The sequence below is a fragment of the Cottoperca gobio genome, chromosome 22, assembly GCF_900634415.1.
Source record: "Cottoperca gobio chromosome 22, fCotGob3.1, whole genome shotgun sequence".
Taxonomy (NCBI): Eukaryota; Metazoa; Chordata; class Actinopteri; order Perciformes; family Bovichtidae; genus Cottoperca; species Cottoperca gobio.
Genome location: NC_041376.1, coordinates 13,839,180 through 13,856,135, shown reverse-complemented (window position 1 = coordinate 13,856,135; position 16,956 = coordinate 13,839,180). Strand labels below are relative to the sequence as shown.

The following is a 16,956-nucleotide window of genomic DNA, read 5'->3' as shown; positions in this document are numbered from 1 at the left end:
CAAGCCTATCTCCAGTGCAGTTTCAGGCGCTGCACAAATATCTTTTAAACAACTGCCAGTATCTTGAAACATGGCACAATAATGCATATCTCTGCTCTACTGAACGGACTTTTTAGGAGTGAAGAGTCTCTTCGAAAGCTGTAACACTCTATACTGCTCTCAGATGAGGACACAACATGCTTGATGGAGAGACTGTACAGCACCATTGTGTTACTCCTATCCCTAGTTCCCATTGGAAGGGCCAGCTGTGTGTGTGTGTGTGTGTGTGTGTGTGTGTGTGTGTGTGTGTGTGTGTGTGTGTGTGTGTGTGTGTGTGTGTGTGTGTGTGTGTGTGTGTGTGTGTGTGTGTGTGTGTGTGTGTGTGTGTGTGTGTGTGTGTGTGTGCGCAGGCTTTGTTGTCCTGTGAAGTCATGCATTAGAGTATAGCTTAGCAGTCGCCGAGTAGAGCTTTTTCTTTCTTTCTAATTACAGCACGGCCTGGTCCAGCCAGAGCCCATTGTACCAGGGTGCTGTGAATTCCCACAATGGAGCTGCTCAACAGAGAACAATGAGTCGAATTCCTGACCGTTCCCTGCAGGTTCGGAGGCCGGGCTGATAAATAAAGACAGCAGAGTTACAGTGGCTTTGCTATTCTACACCCAGTAGCTTTCCCACTGGCCACCCCAGTGGGGATATTAGTTTATGTGTGTCCCTGTTTGTGAGTGTGGTGTGTGTGTGTGTGTGTGTGTATGTGTTGCAGGGTGGCTACAGCTCCCACTGTGAGCGCAGGGAGGGGTTGAAAGATGGGGGAGGTGAAGAGGAGGGAGCTTGTTTCGTTCTTTCTGTAGGAGGTGAAAGACTGTTCGCTGTTTTCTGGTGTAATCAAACCCCTGAGAACGAAAAGTTGGCAACCAAAAGCTGCATTGAAAGCATTGTTGATCAAAATTGATCATAGATCTGACAAAGCACTGGACTTATGTAAGACGTCATGTACAAACCCGTTCTAATGACTTTTTTGTTACACAAACTCAATGGTTCCTGAGTTCACATGTACTTGGCCACATAAAACACAATCTGCTGTTTTTGTGCTTCTGTACAGACGGGAAATGTTGAGATTATGACAAGAATAGACCAGCCATTTGCCCACGGAAGGGTTCTGTTGTTTACATTGCCAGAAATGTGTGCTTACACAGCCTTTAAGTAGGCTGCAGAGCTCCAAGGCCCCCCAACAGGGTCTGATTGCACTTCTTGCATCCAGACTGCAGTATCTTGCTTTCCCAGTTGTCCAGAGATATGCGTACGTGTGTATCCATCGATACACTGAAACTGTTGCGTTGATAACCTGTTCTACACAGTCACTGTTTACTGAATGGGAGATGGTGGGTGGTAAGAGACCCCACAGTGAACAGCAGGTGCTATACTGAGTCACACATACTGGCATTTTCCAGTTACCTCTTATTCTGTGTTTGTTTATTGGACACAGACTTTGACAGATTTCGTTCAGATGCCCTCTTCTTCTTCCTCATGCAGGGAAGATCCTTTTTTAACCATCTGTGAAAACTGGTACTATAATCTTGTACTGGTACTATAATATAAACTTGACTGCATTAAATTATAACAGTTTGTCATGTACAATGCCAATGTCAGACCATTATTAATACAAAATGGTATTCATTGATTTCTTGTTTGGACTATAAAATGTCAAAACAGTCCAAATATATTCCATATTTGTCCATCATAATTTTCTTCAAAAAAAGATGTCTTCAAATTTGCACTTTTTTGTCAGACTCACAGTCCATAATCCAAAGATATTGAATTTACAATTGTATGAACTGGAGAAAACACAGCAAATTCTCATATTGAGGGCGATAGAATACAATATAATTTGCCATTTTTGCCTAATATATGACCAAATCAATTATCAGAATAGTCGGGGATTCATCTTCTGTTAATTGACATATGAATTAATTCCCTCAAATGTTGTTATGGATTAAATGTTCTACTTTCAAAAGAATATAGAACATTAAGAGGGTTTTACAGCCTTTCAAGAAACTTTAAACTCGAGTTGAGAATTTGTGTGTGTGTGTGTGTGTGTGTGTGTGTGTGTGTGTGTGTGTGTCACACACCCACTTGCTCTGGTTTGAAGGCATTTTCCAAGTGGTTCACAGAGGACATAAAACTCCTCCAGCGTTTCATCTTGTGCAGGCTTTTGAAAAGATTTCACACAGTCCTCCCTTGTGCCTCCCCCTAGCTCAATTCACAATAACGTGACACTCTATCTCCTTTATTGGTTACTCTAACTTTAATGAAAATTGATAGTCTCACACACCCCAGCTGCCATTGATCCAGGCCCAATAAATGTTTTATAAGCCTCGCTGTAAGGACACCCCTCTTTTATTCAGAAGGTGTCAATGGTTGAGTCCAGAGGGATTGATTACTGTGGTACCTTCCTCTTACGGCCTCTGAATTCATTGGGAGAGTAATACGTTTTCTCTGTATCGCACATTTACCCCATTCCTCAATCATTTGTACCATTTTAAAGTGGCAGGTTTATTCCTATAATGCACATAAACACACTTAAAATTGTTTTCAATTCCAAACTAATGCAGATTAGTGTGGACCCAGGAGTGACCTTGACTTTCTAAACTCTCTGAAGTCAGACTTGTATTATCAGGGATAGGATATTTGGGAAGAAAACAGTTGCCAATGAATGAAAGTGAAAACAGCCTTGAGGAGAGGATGTGCCCCTCATTCATCAATTAGCGGGTGCAGATTTATTTCTCCCACAATTTCTGTCTAGACTGGTTTCCCATATCTAGTCTGTCTGGATGATATTGTGTGGTTATTAGAACAACCGAGCTAAACAAAAGAAAACGTGCAGTGAAAGCTTCAGCAAGTCTTATTGTAAGCTGAACCACAAGTTTCCTTTCTGCCCTTTCTTCTGGTTAGTGAGGGTGGCACGATTCCACAGGAAATGCCTTTTTAACACAGCAGGAAGGAGAAGCTTGGCCCCCTCTGGATCCAAGTCTTTATTTTTAACTGATGGCATTAAGAGGCTGGTGTTTGTGTTTGGCTTGTGTTTGTGCTGTTGTGGGTTCAGGCCAGTATTCAGTCCCTTAAGTCTTACAATCTCTCGCTGTTGGCCAGTCAGGGGTTAAGCCTAAAATCCTTGCTTCTGAATTAGCATGAGAAGGAATGAGAAAAATCCAATGAGCCTAACTGGACTTGACTTGCTTGGAGGCTAATGGTTAACAAGCCATGATGGAATTTCCCTTTGATTCAGTGGAGGTGACTTGAGCTCTCACAGATATTTTCTCAAGGATTGAAAATGCTGTCATAAGTGAACTTTGATGCCATAATGGGATTTTAATGGCCTTGAAAGTAGTGTGAGCACAGGAGCTACATAATGCAGCATATTCTGATGTGTAGTGTTACTGTGATGTCAATTTCTACTAACAATGTATCACAAAGAGCTGGAACTGACAGTTGGCTCCTGCTCTTTATTTGTTTAGCTTTGTTAGCACTGTACTGGAGTCTGTTAATCCTGTGCAGCTTTTCAGTTCGATTTTTCAAAATGGTCCAGCCTACTGATTGAGACACACACACACACACACACACACACACACACACACACACACACACACACACACACACACACACACACACTCTATCACCTTCTCTGCATACTCTCTCTGCAAGACGTGTACAGACTGAGTGTCACAGTGGCATGAAGATATGAGGTGCCATTCACAAAAAATGTCTCACAACACACACCCAATGGGTGTGTTCACTCATAGCTACATGCCCTACATCTTATATGGAGGCAGTTATCTGCTGTTAAGTTACATGCTCCTAAAAAAAGTGAAGCCTTTTTGTGACTTGAATGTCAAACTGAAAATGGATCGGCCAAACCTTGTCTCACACTGAAGAATATTATTTGTGAGAGAGTGTGTGTGAGGTACGGTTAGTGGGATCGAGTGTGTCTTCCAGCTGACAGGTCTTTCAGAAAAGAAGGGCGCGGGGCCATGTATCTGCAGCTGCCCCCTCTCTGTGCGCTCTTTGATTGGGAGAAAGATGCCGTTTACTTCTACACCCACAGCTAGACACACACACACACAAAGGCTTGTTCTTCACTTTGTTGTATCAACACTGAGGGACACATCGCGTGCATATGGAGGGTGTGTTTAGTTTGTTTATGGCAATGTACTGTATATAACGTATTCTACAGAATTGGAAGATCCTGTTGTTGTCGCAGTACAGAGTATATTCATGGGATTTACATCCTTGAATGTTCAATGGCCGGAGCAGTTGGTTGTGTAACGGTCCATCTCATTTGTTCTTGGTGCTCCAAATAGTAGCAAGGGGCCTCCCCTGATACTGGCAGGTTTATTGAAACACCCACACCCACGTACACACACACACACGCCCACACACCCACACACTCACAAATATAGCCGTCCATTGTTTAACCAGCCCAACAGACTTAAAGGTCTCAAGCGTTACTCTGTTTATGGTGTGTTTGTCGAGCAAAGATAGCAGTCCCACCTGTTGCTTGTCTGCACTGTACCTACACACCTGCACTAATGGGACACATGCTAATAGGAATGACGGATAAATTAGTTTAGGTGAAGTCAATTTTTGGCTTTGCATTGGGGCAAAGAGCTCTTGTCAATGACAGTTGAACTGAACCTTTCTAAAGTAGCTGATCTGATCTGTAGGTTTAATGTTTGACTAATGAGTTCCTCTATTTGTTTTGTGCGTCCAGGTTTGGATGACAGCCTGCAGCAGTATGTTTGCAGCTTTGAGCGGGAAAAGATCAGTGGTGAGCAGCTCCTGAAGATCACTCACCAAGACCTGGAGGAGCTCGGCGTGGCCAGGATTGGTCACCAGGAACTGGTGCTGGAGGCTGTCGATCTGCTCTGCGCTCTGGTCAGTAGACCTCCTCTGCAAATGTGTGTGTGTGTGTGTGTGTGTGTGTGTGTGTGTGTGTGTGTGTGTGTGTGTGTGTGTGTGTGTGTGTGTGTGTGTGTGTGTGTGTGTGTGTGTGTGTGTGTGTGTGTGTGTGTGTGTGTGTCCAGATACAGTTACAGGTTGGAATGATTTGTAAAAAAAACAGGGGCTCACTGCCCCTCCTCCCCCTCGCTCTCAGTATCCGCATTTACTTAAAACAACCCAGCCTGTAGTTTCTGGTCCGGCTGCTAAAGGATCCAGCGACGCAGAAAGGCCCATCATTTCCCACACAGCTCAGCGGGGTGTGGAGGCACCACAACACACGAAGCAGCCCGAGGACATTAGGGAACACCAGTGTCTCTCAAGAAGAGGAGAGATTGGGCTCAATTTGGCAGTTTGAGATTATTTGAGGCAGTTAGGTAATCATGTAGTGACAGTTTGATAGATAAGATAAGAACTCTCTCCCCATTGTCCTCCACACACAAAACACAATCAAGATATATTTGTTTTCTGGTCTCTATTTTTAAACAAACAGAAATATCAGGCAGGTCATTCTTATTGCTGCAGCCAACTGCTACCTGAGCCATCCTCTAGGTTCAATTATAGATCCCCTGTTTGGCTCTTATTAGTCACTGTGGAAGCGAACCAGCTGAACCTTTTGTCCATCACCATAGCTCCCAGAAGAACCACAAATAAAAATATATCTGGCTTCAACTAGTGAGCATGAAAAGACTCGAGTGATGAAAACCGTTCATGCTCCAACTGAAAAAGAACCAGGTTTTCCAGCAGATGGGATCGATTTTGAAGTTTTATCACTTCCTGTCCCATAAAAATCCCAGATTGTGCTCCCTGCGTTTTGATCAGTGTCAGCATTTGTGCATTTGTGCTCTATTAAATGCTTTACATTAATCGTTTGGGCCATGGTTATTTTTACCCTGAAGAAACTTAAAAGTTCAATCCTCTCTCTCCGACATGAAGCTGAATCTTACTGAGATGCTGATCTGATAGCTGTAGGTCAAATGGTGTTTGGATCAGCACTTTTTATGGCTTTAAAAAGATGTGAGTTCTTTGTCAGGGATCCACTACCTCAGCACACTGAAGCTATGCATGGGTTTTCTAGGATCATGTGTGAAGCAGGCACGTGTGTGATTTAGTGTGCGGTTAACAAACAACTCATCACTTAGCATGCATATCATTATCATATTGTGGCTCCTTTTTTTGAGGGGGGGGAGGATATACAGTCTACATGGCAGCCTGTAGCTACAATTTAAACTCTTTTGATGACCACGGTCAAACCAGACAGTGTACAGGTTTAATTGGGTTTGAGACGTTATGATTTTATTCATCTCTTCCCTTAGATGCAACTTTAACCCATTCAATATACATACCATTGTTGCTCATTCTGCAAAAAGCAAAGATAAGCCACCAGTCCTGTATCTATACCCAACACTATCCGTCCTCTACCTGTAACCACTGGAAGTGCTCACCTGGAAGAACTTGGCACATACATGGGTGTATTTCTTGCTTTGATAGATTTACTCATCGCACAATATGTACCATATGGGACATCTTGTGCTCCATAACCTCTTTTACTATCACAGTAATCAGGCCCAGATTTGTGTTCACCCCTAGAACCTTGACATCGAGGCAGTAAAATCTCAAGTGATTTTCCTCTTCAGCAGCTTCATAAATGTGGCCTCCAAAGTGCTTCCTCAGCATAGTTTTGTTATTTTAAGAAAACCCTTTTCCTTGGATGTGAACTGTATTTCCTTTTGCAAAATGTGCTGTTAGTTTGTAGTGCTGTGTTTGTATGCACTGTATAGTCTTATGCAATTTAATACCAGAGTATTTGGCACATTGTATTTGTACCCACCCACCCTGTCCCTTGGAACTTTCTAATACTTATTTGTATTTATTAGGATCCTCATTAGCTCATGCAGTTACATAAACTACTTTTCCTGGGCTCCACACATAAATAACAAGAAGACACTAAGACGTGAAAAAAAACAGAGAGAGAAAAAATCAAGGTTGCACTTTTGTACTTTAGGCCAGGAATTCTGGGTTCTCAACAACCTTTCACCTCTCACTGAAGCAGTCTCGCTAAACGTTTCTTGACCGTTAGGGGTATCCTTACTAAGAATGAGGCCTTGGCCTACCACAGCCCCGTGGGAGGAAGTGAGGCCCCCCCGAATCAATTAGCTTTAACTGAGGCAAGGTCACTACTACCGACAGGAACACAGGCCACCAGCACCCGAAAACCCCACACACTCTCACAATCTCCCCCCACTTTCTCTCTTTGTTTACTGTCAGACACTTCCTGTTGCTGCACTCACATTCATCTTTGTGACACTTTGGCTGGGCTCTTGAATTTTAAACATTTAAGCATGTGCACACATCATAAAGATTTCGCCTGTCATACATCAGGGACCTGAGCTGTCCTGGTAGCCGTTTCAAACCTACATGACAAATGGCCTAACCTACAACCCCACAGCTCTTTTATGAAGTACACTCGTACTTCTCTTCCACGCAAAAGCTATCAAGAGCAAACTGCTGTCTAGGGACTAAGACGGAACATTTAAATTAATTTTACTGGACATTTTACTCTGAGTCATGATGTCTTCTGCAGAGTCAATGTTGAAACCCAACACTTCTCTTTTTGTTCTCAGACCCCAACATCACACGATATATTTAATACTCATTAGCAGCCATTGAACATACAGTATATGATGGATCATGTGGCCTCGCAGAGCTGCTGTAAATGTATTTTACCATTACCTAGGGAGGAATCTGTCCCATGGTATAACATAACCTTATAAACTTAACCTTAGATGGCATATTATAACAACAGACACACACATGCACTCTCTGTCTAGGCTACAGACATTTGTATCTATCTTTTATATTCAAGGCAGATCCATGTAATGCCTGTGGCGAGGGCAGGAAGTGCTGTGTTGTGATAGCCGTTCTCAATTTCTCAAGAGGACACTTAACCCAGTATATAGTTCCTTCAAAGGGCCCCAACTACAGCCTACACAAAAAAAAGCTTCCTCCATCTTGATTCTAGATTAAATTAATGTCTATAAAAAAGGCACTGAAAGAAAGTAAATTTGGCTTGAAATGTAGTTATGAGAATGAGAAATTGCATTTGACTGGAACCACAGATTTTGCTCAGATGTGGCTTTTAGCTCCGCTGGCAGTCTGGGACAAAAGCTCGCTGGACATCTGTGGGCCAGTTAGAACTGCTGTGGCTGTGTGATTAGCCTGCTAATGAAAAAGCCAGGAGAGACGTTTGATCTGGAAAACACTCTCACTGCCTTTTGTGCTAGAGTTCCACTTTCACTGTGTGGATGACTGAATGAGAAACCAAACCATCAAATTATTGTAGAACGTTTGCTAATCTTTTATGATGTTTCAACAATCCCTTGCATGTCAAGTGTGCCATAAGTAAGGCTGCCGACAGCTACTGTTTGACTAGTCCAGTTGTTGCAGTGATTCCTTGAGGACTGACTGAGGGAAATGATTTGTATGTTTGTTTTTTTGAGCTCATGTTGGAGCGAGGCAGTGGAATAAAAGTAGACACTAACCACTTGCAGATCTCCGTTGTTTCCCCAAACACGTGCTGTTTTACTCCTTGCTAAGCATATTTAGCTACTGGCAGGCACATCACACATACAGCAGCTTTGCTGGCAGCGATGCAACACCATGTAAGCTGATATTTACCAGGACAGCAGCCAGGCTTCCCTTTCTCTGCTTACCTTTAACCAACACATTATTTCCAAACTCCCTCATTCAGTCAAAAACATTGCAAAGACTTTGAAACAAGCTCTTTCAAATATTTTCCAAGCGCTAATAATGCTCAGTCTCAGACACACCTGACCCTCAAAGCAAAGAAATCTGCTTGCTGTTGCAGCTCAGTACCCTGCAGTAGTTCAGTTCAGAGCTGATCTGTACCGTACTTAGTGACCCTTGAAGACACAGAGCTCTGCTGCTTCCTGCATGTGAATAACTTACAAATTGGAGGAATGCAAAAGCAGGAAACAACCCCGGCTCAAGAATGCAAACTTTGCCCCGCTTGGTAGGAATCAGGTGATTGCAGGTGCACGTCCTAGAACAAACCTGGAGACTGGAAGGGAAATTTCATGCCCGAGCTGTCCTCACCGACAAGTGCACTCAAATTATATATGTCAAATAATGATTACAGCTCTTCATTGTACAGGAAACAACATGTTTTCCTTTGAATAAGACTCCACTGAGCAAGTACTTCCCAGGTCTAGACTGTGTAGAAGGCTTGTTTGCTTTGATCTCAAGTTTTATTGGCAATAGATATAATTTCACCTTCAATCACGAGCGTGTGCTTTTTCCATTTTGCCTTTCTCCTGTTTGACCTAGTTAAAATGGTGTATTGATTTACCGTTTCAGAACTATGGGGTAGAGACGGACAACTTGAAGAATCTGGTTGTGAGGATGAGAGCTGCCACCAACAGTTTACACATGGCCACGTCTGACCGCAGGAAAAGCCCCGCGTATGACGGCAGCATCTCACGCAAGCCACCCAACGACTTCCTCACCTCTGTGGTGGAGCTGATCGGCGCTGCAAAGAGCCTCCTGGCTTGGCTCGACAGGTAATAACTTGGATATATAGATATTTGTCTTTAATACCTATAAATATCCGCAATATTGCCGCCAGTCAATTCTGTCACCAAAGATGTTCTGTATTGCCCTCATGACCTACTGTCAGTATAACCGAATATCTGGGCCGCTTCAGAATATATATGGAAATTGTCTCCCAGCCGATCTCCAAATTTCCTCCAATACAGACCCCTTCCCGTCTCACCTGACTTAAAGAGAAACGTTGTTAAACAGTGTTAAAGCAGAAATGAAACCTCCCTGTGAGCCGGCAGAGTCCCCTGTGCTCTCCTGGTGACCTGCTCCACATCACACCATAAAAGCAGAACATATTATTAAGCAGGTTGCCAGGATTAAGTGTTAGGTGGCTGAAATGTAAGCTTCTCTTTTCGTGGCATGCTCGGCTAAAGCGGGAACGATGACGTCATGATTTAAATGGTAGATGTGATGTTGAGATGAGAGCAGTATAACGGTGTTTAAAAAGATCTGTGTCGTTTACATTTATACATGTTTTTATTCTGAAATTGACAAAAGAAAAAGTCTTGATGAAGTCATTATGTGATTATGCTGTGTATAGATATTAATCTTATTTATTTTTTTAGTAGTTTATGCCAAAGCAATTAGATAATTTTCACTATCGGAAACAGAAAAACACTCCTGACTTGGTGTCAGTACGAGCTTATGGTCTCTGCTCATACTGTCTGACCGGATTAGTAATAATAGTTCTACCAGAGCACTTTAGAAAGTTAATTCAACATATGAATGTGTTTGCGGATGAGAGGAGATAGAGAGAGAGAGAGATGAGATTGAGAGATAGAGAGAGAGAGATGTTAGTGATTAGAGATGATCGACGAGAGAGAGAGAATATAGAGGCAGAGGAGGAAGAGAGAGAGATGATGATGAGAGAGAGATAAGGAGATTAGATAGTAATAGCGAGCGGAGAGAGATAGCGGAGAGCGGAGAGATCGGAGAGGATATAGAGAGGCGTAGAGCGAGCTGAATTATATATATATTTATATATACTTATAATATAAGATATATAAGCTTATATAGGATATATATATGAGATTTTTTTTTTTTTTTTAGATATATATATATATATTATATATATATATTATATATTATATATATCTATATTTTAAGAATATATATATATATTATATATATCTATCTTATATATCTTATATATCTTATCTATCTTTTAAATCTATATAGATAATTATATATATAAGATATAATATATATATTATATATATAATATAGATAGATAGATAGATATAGATATATATATATATATATAAGATATATATATATCTAATATCTTATATATCTTATATATCTTAAAATAATATATATATATATATATATATATATTACTAGATATATTAATATATATATATATAATATAAATATAAATATAAATATAATATAAATAAATAAAATAATAAAGATATGGTTTGGTAATCCTTTCTTTCTAAAGGTTTTCTTCAGAATTTTAGTTGGAGTCAGGGAGGAGACACAAAGGAGATAAAATGGCGCCAGAAAGGTGACATTCTTGAATTACAACCAAGTCAGTCTGTGGCCAGTCACCCAAACACAGCAATCAGAGCAAGGTTCACTGAGTCTATTATGAAGTATAGTGTTGGCAGCTTACAGCTGACTCCGCAGTAAATCACTTGAGACATACGCTCCATGGCCACTTCTTTAGGTACACCTATACAACCAATACATCCAGCACAACAGCTCTGCCACATGTTCTTTCTTAATCAATGACTGGATCTTGTTTCAACTTTCCGAGAGGTGTTAATTCAACTACATGTTTATTACTAAAGTTGTAGTTAGTGGTGGTGCTGTAAAGGACTGTATTATATTGAAATGTGTTTCCAATACCCCCTCCCTCCATGTTTGTAAATGAGGTGGGCACAATATCAGAAACACCTCTCAGTATATAATGCAGTTCACTTCAACACAACTGCAAACTACAAACTCAGTAATGAACATAAAGTTAAAAACTGAACTTTATTATCATAGTGTGAGAAATTCCCGGAGGCCATACTGTTTTTAAATGACGAAATCTCAACCCAGCTCTGCAGTCCATCACAGGTTCCTAATGTTCTCCTTTTCCTTCTTTGTCTGCTTGCAGGACACCTCTTACAGGGATCACTGACTTCACAGCCACCAAGAACAAGATCATTCAGCTGTGCCTGGAGCTCACCACCACAGTTCAACAGGTCTGCACGCTAGTTAGCTCAACAGCACACATGTAGCTAGCCCCTGGGAAACACACACACAATAGGTTTTTTCCAGTAAGCACATACCAGCCCGGGGGCACAGACATGCAGGATAAAGTGTAGGAGAAGAGAGTTATGGGAAATGTGGTCTGGCAGCCATGCGACGAGGCTGAAGCCAGCACTCTATGCACATTATTGCAAATGCTGATGTTTTTCTTGGGTTATTTTCCCCCTCATGCTGGCTAATGAGGAGACCCCCTTAGTGCGGGGACGTTTAATGCTAACCGTTGCGTTTGTGTTTCCAGTTTCATAAAACCCAGTGGTGCTCTTTTAAAGGTAGCTGCCAACATTCCCCGGGCTGCCGTACTCCTTCAGCCATGTGGTTCCCGTTTTTGCTTCTCCAAGATGCTCGCAGTGGGAGACCAAACTGTCTGAGAATGCTTCCTGTGTGTAGGTTTACGCGGGGATGAGGAGGTGGTCCATCTGACTTCCAGATAGATGGCTAACAGTTACAACAGCATCAGCATAAACCCACTATATTCACGACTTTCTGCAGAGCATTGCTCTCTTATTGCATACAACCAGTAGTGGTCGGTCATGCATGTCTTCAACAAAGGGAGCTTGTGAGTGGTCTCAAAGCCATTAGCTCGTATGCACGGTGTGTTCTCCCTAAAGGGTTTGACTTAAGCAAAGCCTGGCAAGCAACTCATTTTACAGTGCCAGTGAAAGTGGCTGCTGCGACTGCAGGTGTCATTTTTAGAGGGTTATTGCATCAAAATAAATTCCTTTCCCAGAGTGCCTATTTCTTCACCAGAGTCTGGGATTTCAGCGCCTCTGGTGATTTACTGTGGGTGTCTCGGTCATGGTCATCCAGGAGAAGTGGGGGGTTATACGTTTCCCACACTGCCATGTGAAGTGGAGAGGTTATGGCGTAGAATAAACTCCTGATAGGTGCTGAAAGAGTCTCGTAAGACTGGCGAGATCAGTTTCCTCCAACAACTGGAGGAGGGATGCAGTTTGGTCCTCCTTTAGTTTAAATCAGGTCACAGCTACGTATGTCAGCGCAGAAACACTCGTTTCCAACTGATCACATCATTTAAATATCTAAACTGACGCAGAGTTAGACTCTTTGCTTCCTTTCTCATTTCTTTGGACCATTTAGACTCTCCTTTGTTATTCTTAATATGTAGGCCAGAGTATGTGAGCCACTGGTTAATAAAATAGGTTGCACAGGAGACTGCCACAGTGATTAGTTTTATGATGGGGGAGGACGGCGTGAGCTTTGCCCAGCTCGTTCATGAACTTCAGCCAAGAATTAGGGCTTTTCAGATCACACAATTTGTGTTCTGCCTGAATGAAGCCTGTGTTTACACACACACAATGGGACACGGCCATAAAACTTTAAACGCATCACCCATCTCGGCTGACCTGTCAGTGGGGAGGTCATTCTCTTTCAAAGAACACATTTCTTCATCAATCCCCCCCCCCGTGTCTTTTAGCCATGATTCCCACTCCTGAATTGTTGGCTGAGATATTAAGTTTATACTTCTCGATTTTCTTTTCAGCAGAAAGTAAATAAAGATTCCATTATTTATCCAAACACTGAACTTGAACAAATGTATCTATTATATGTTGATACCTTATTAATAACAAGATGTCAGAAGGCCGGGTCTTTATTGCCCTCTAGTCTATACTCCCAGTTCCCGCATTGTGCCAGCACTACTCGCTCTCGGCCACTTCATTGCTCGACCATGCAAATCCTCTCTGGTGGCAGATCAAAGGCCCAGAGAGCAGCACACACAGAGTCATCTGATCCACACCGGCTGTGGGATCAAGTCCATAACGTGAGGGATCAGCACACCCAGGGAATTGTCCCTCAGCCTCTCTCAGCGCTTAGTAACGATCTGGCTCCTGTCTACTGGAGGTACTTTGTTTCTTGACAATGATATGGGATTCATTTGGATATCACAAACCGATTTTAGAAGGATTATCTGCGTTTGTATTCACAAGATTTGATGGTACTATGAAACAAGAGAAATGCCCCGTGAATGTTAAAGGCTTGATGGGAGATGTGCCAAGCTACGTCTGCAGTACATAATGATACTGTTTTGTTTCACGGCCTCTAAACATCGAAATATGTATTTTTAGCTCATCCCTCTTGGCTCGGACAACAGTGTAGTCATCCAAACATGGGCCAGTTTTTAAAAGAAATATGCAGCTGCATGTTTACGCAAGCATAGTCAAATTCTTTCAGAAACCACCATATGTTCTTGGCTGACTTGAGTTAATATATTGTAGGGAAACGTGAGTCTGGGACCAATATATGTCAAGTGAAACCTGTTGGTTTTTCCTTCTTAAGGTTTATATTGCCTCCCCCCATCCCCCCCAAGTAAGGGAAATGTGGCAAAGTCACATGTATGTGACTTTACCAAAAGAGCTTAGTCCTTTAAACACAGAGCGACAATAATACTTAAGGAGCCGAGGACGTTACTCTGCTTTGCTGTGAGGCCATCGCTCAGGGCCACAGACGGTCATGCAAATCCTGTCAATGCAAACTAACAGTATGACAAGCCAAGTACGTTTGAAAACAGATGCTCCCCTTTCACCCAGTGAAATGTGCAAGCTATGGAAATATGGAAAACCTTGCTCGACCCCCATTCGCTGTCTGCACAATGGATTTACAAAGAGCAACAGAGCTGGCTTTGTACACGGCACATGCCTGTGCATGTCGCTAATACTGCGAGGGCCACAACACCAGGATCCGTTTATTTTGCATCGACAAAGGATTGTGGCTTGTGAGGCCTCCGGAGATATAAGACACTTGTTGAAGTAGATCTTCTGCGCTCTCTTAGTTTTGACAGAAGCATTTCACCTGTGTTTTGATTTATGGCTTCCCTTGGGGCATTCCCAGCCAATTTCATAAACTAGCAGAGGCCCCCCCACACACACTGTGAGCCCCCCTGCCCCTGCCTAACCAGGGGCCCTTTCACCACCAACAACACAGTTGTCAGGGGAGGCTGTTGCCTCAGCTGCGGCCTGTCCAGCTGCAGTCTATGAGTGCAGTGTTGGGACACTTGGAGGGGATGACGGTTAGTCTCCCAGCTGACTTTGCACATTTTATTGTTGATCACAGCTACTGTGTCTTTTTGACTTCGAGAACCCCCTGCCTCCTCTAGCCCACCCACTTTCAACTGTGGAAAGCAGTGATGCAGCCAAACGTTTGCAGGAAACCAAAGCACTATTTGAGCGAGGGCTTTCTTTTTCCCAAGTGTTTCCCACCATGTCATCTGCACATTGTTACTATATGAGTGTTCGTATGGTATTTATGTCTCGAAACACTGCAATTAAAGCCTCCCCCTGAATTTAGGCACTGAGGTAATTTGAATCTAAAAGTTGTTTATTTGAGGCTGTTCTCCATTTTTCTCCGTTCTATATCTGGAATGCTGATTATATCGTATTTACCCAACCCCTATACTTTTTCTCTGCCTCTCGCCATTGAATAAGCTCTTCCCTGTTGTTTACTGCTCACACGCCTAATCTGTCATCACTGTCTACTGTGTAACAGGACTGCAGTGTTTACGAGATGGAAGAGAAGATCCTGGAAGTTGTAAGTATACTCTATCTGTGTCCTAATGTAAACTAACTGAGACCCTGAAGTTCCTATACAGGGGGAAAGGTCTGCTGGATCGTTTGGGTAATTGTCTTTTTTTACATAGAGATTTTGTGACATGCTGCAATGTCCATTTTCTGAGTGAAAACAGCAGACGGGTCTATATGATTGCCAGCAGAGGAGGCGGCTTATGCATACGGCCCCGGGCCATCAATCAGTACTTCCTGTTCCTGACACTCGCCAGACCCCTTGGGCTAATGCTGGGCTTCCTTTAGCACTCAGTCTCTCTCTCAGACAACCCAAGTCAAGTCCTCCACCGTTGTCCTTTCCTTTGTTTCATGCTCACCTCCACATACAGTACACAATGTGTTCTAAGCTAAATGCATGGGCCTTAGAAGAGACGTCATAGTAAAGACCCCTGTTATGATGACAACTGTTTTGTCTTTAAACAAGTAAAGAACCAAGCAGAAAGAAGGGTGGTGTGCACATGAGGGACTTCAGTGTGTGTGTGTGTGTGTGTGTGTGTGTGTGTGCGTGTGCGTGTGCGTGTGTGTGTGTGTGCACTAGTACGTCCAGTTAATAGCACACTAATGGCTTTTTTTTTTAGCTCATTAATCCTTGCACTAAACACGAACATAGACACACAGAGGCATGCACACAGGGAGTAAGACAACTTACTACTGAAGGATAAGGCCGCTGTGTCACGAGTAGCTGTATAACCTGACCTGCTCCAACCTGTACGACGCACAATGGTTATTAAAGGCACAATGCACCATTAGAGGATTTAGCAAACCGCTTGTAATCACTGTGAGAAGTTTATTAGAGGCTTCTTATTTTATTCTCTGATGTATTTTCTTTTGCCTTTTCCTCTGCAGTCTAAGATTTTGAACAACATCTGCGATCAGACCGTGAGAACCACCTCTGACCCCCTGCTCAGCCAGTCGGCCTGCTTGGATGAGGTGCAGCTGACCAATATCAAACCAGGAGAGGGGCTGGTAAGGAATGCTGGGAGATTTTTTTGTTGTCTTACTCATTTTTTTCAGGCCTAAATCAAATGTCTGTCTTCTGGGTTTGCAGACCAGGAATGCATGCAATGTGTGTCAAATCGTGACCCTCACATATCTGTCATACATTGCGCTCCCTCTGGGAATATTGTGTTTTTAATAAAAATGTATTTTTGCCCTAGGGAATGTATATCAAGTCTACCTACGATGGGTTGCATGTCATCACTGGAACCACAGAACATGTAAGAATGATATACTATGAATACTTTCTGCCCCTTTCAATGCTGGAATTAATTTATCCAGAGAAAATACAGTGAGAGGGAGTCCAGAAGGAAGCAGTTGGTAGTTTGCATTGCTGCCCATGTTACATCATATCTTTGTTTTTCTCTTATTTTATGCTGCAAACTTAGAAAAATCCTTAATTATTGCACCTTACTTTGCACCTTACCTTCTCATATTGGTTGAAAAAACACCTCGCTCTCACCCTCCTCCTCTTCATTCTCCTCCTCCTGTACTGAGGGCACACTAACTTATCCGAGGGAGTTCAAAACTGCTC

General features: G+C 42.5%; 1 protein-coding gene across 1 annotated transcript in view; it reads left to right on the top strand.

Moving 5' to 3' along the window:
- cnksr3 (cnksr family member 3) overlaps positions 1–16,956 on the top strand; it is a 32,286-nt gene that overhangs the window by 10,237 nt on the left and 5,093 nt on the right. Inside the window, exons 2-7 of the mRNA XM_029460154.1 lie at positions 4,745–4,908; positions 9,349–9,551; positions 11,699–11,786; positions 15,352–15,393; positions 16,272–16,391; positions 16,583–16,642. Coding sequence (XP_029316014.1) covers positions 4,745–4,908; positions 9,349–9,551; positions 11,699–11,786; positions 15,352–15,393; positions 16,272–16,391; positions 16,583–16,642 — 677 coding nt within the window. The remainder of the gene's footprint in view (positions 1–4,744; positions 4,909–9,348; positions 9,552–11,698; positions 11,787–15,351; positions 15,394–16,271; positions 16,392–16,582; positions 16,643–16,956) is intronic.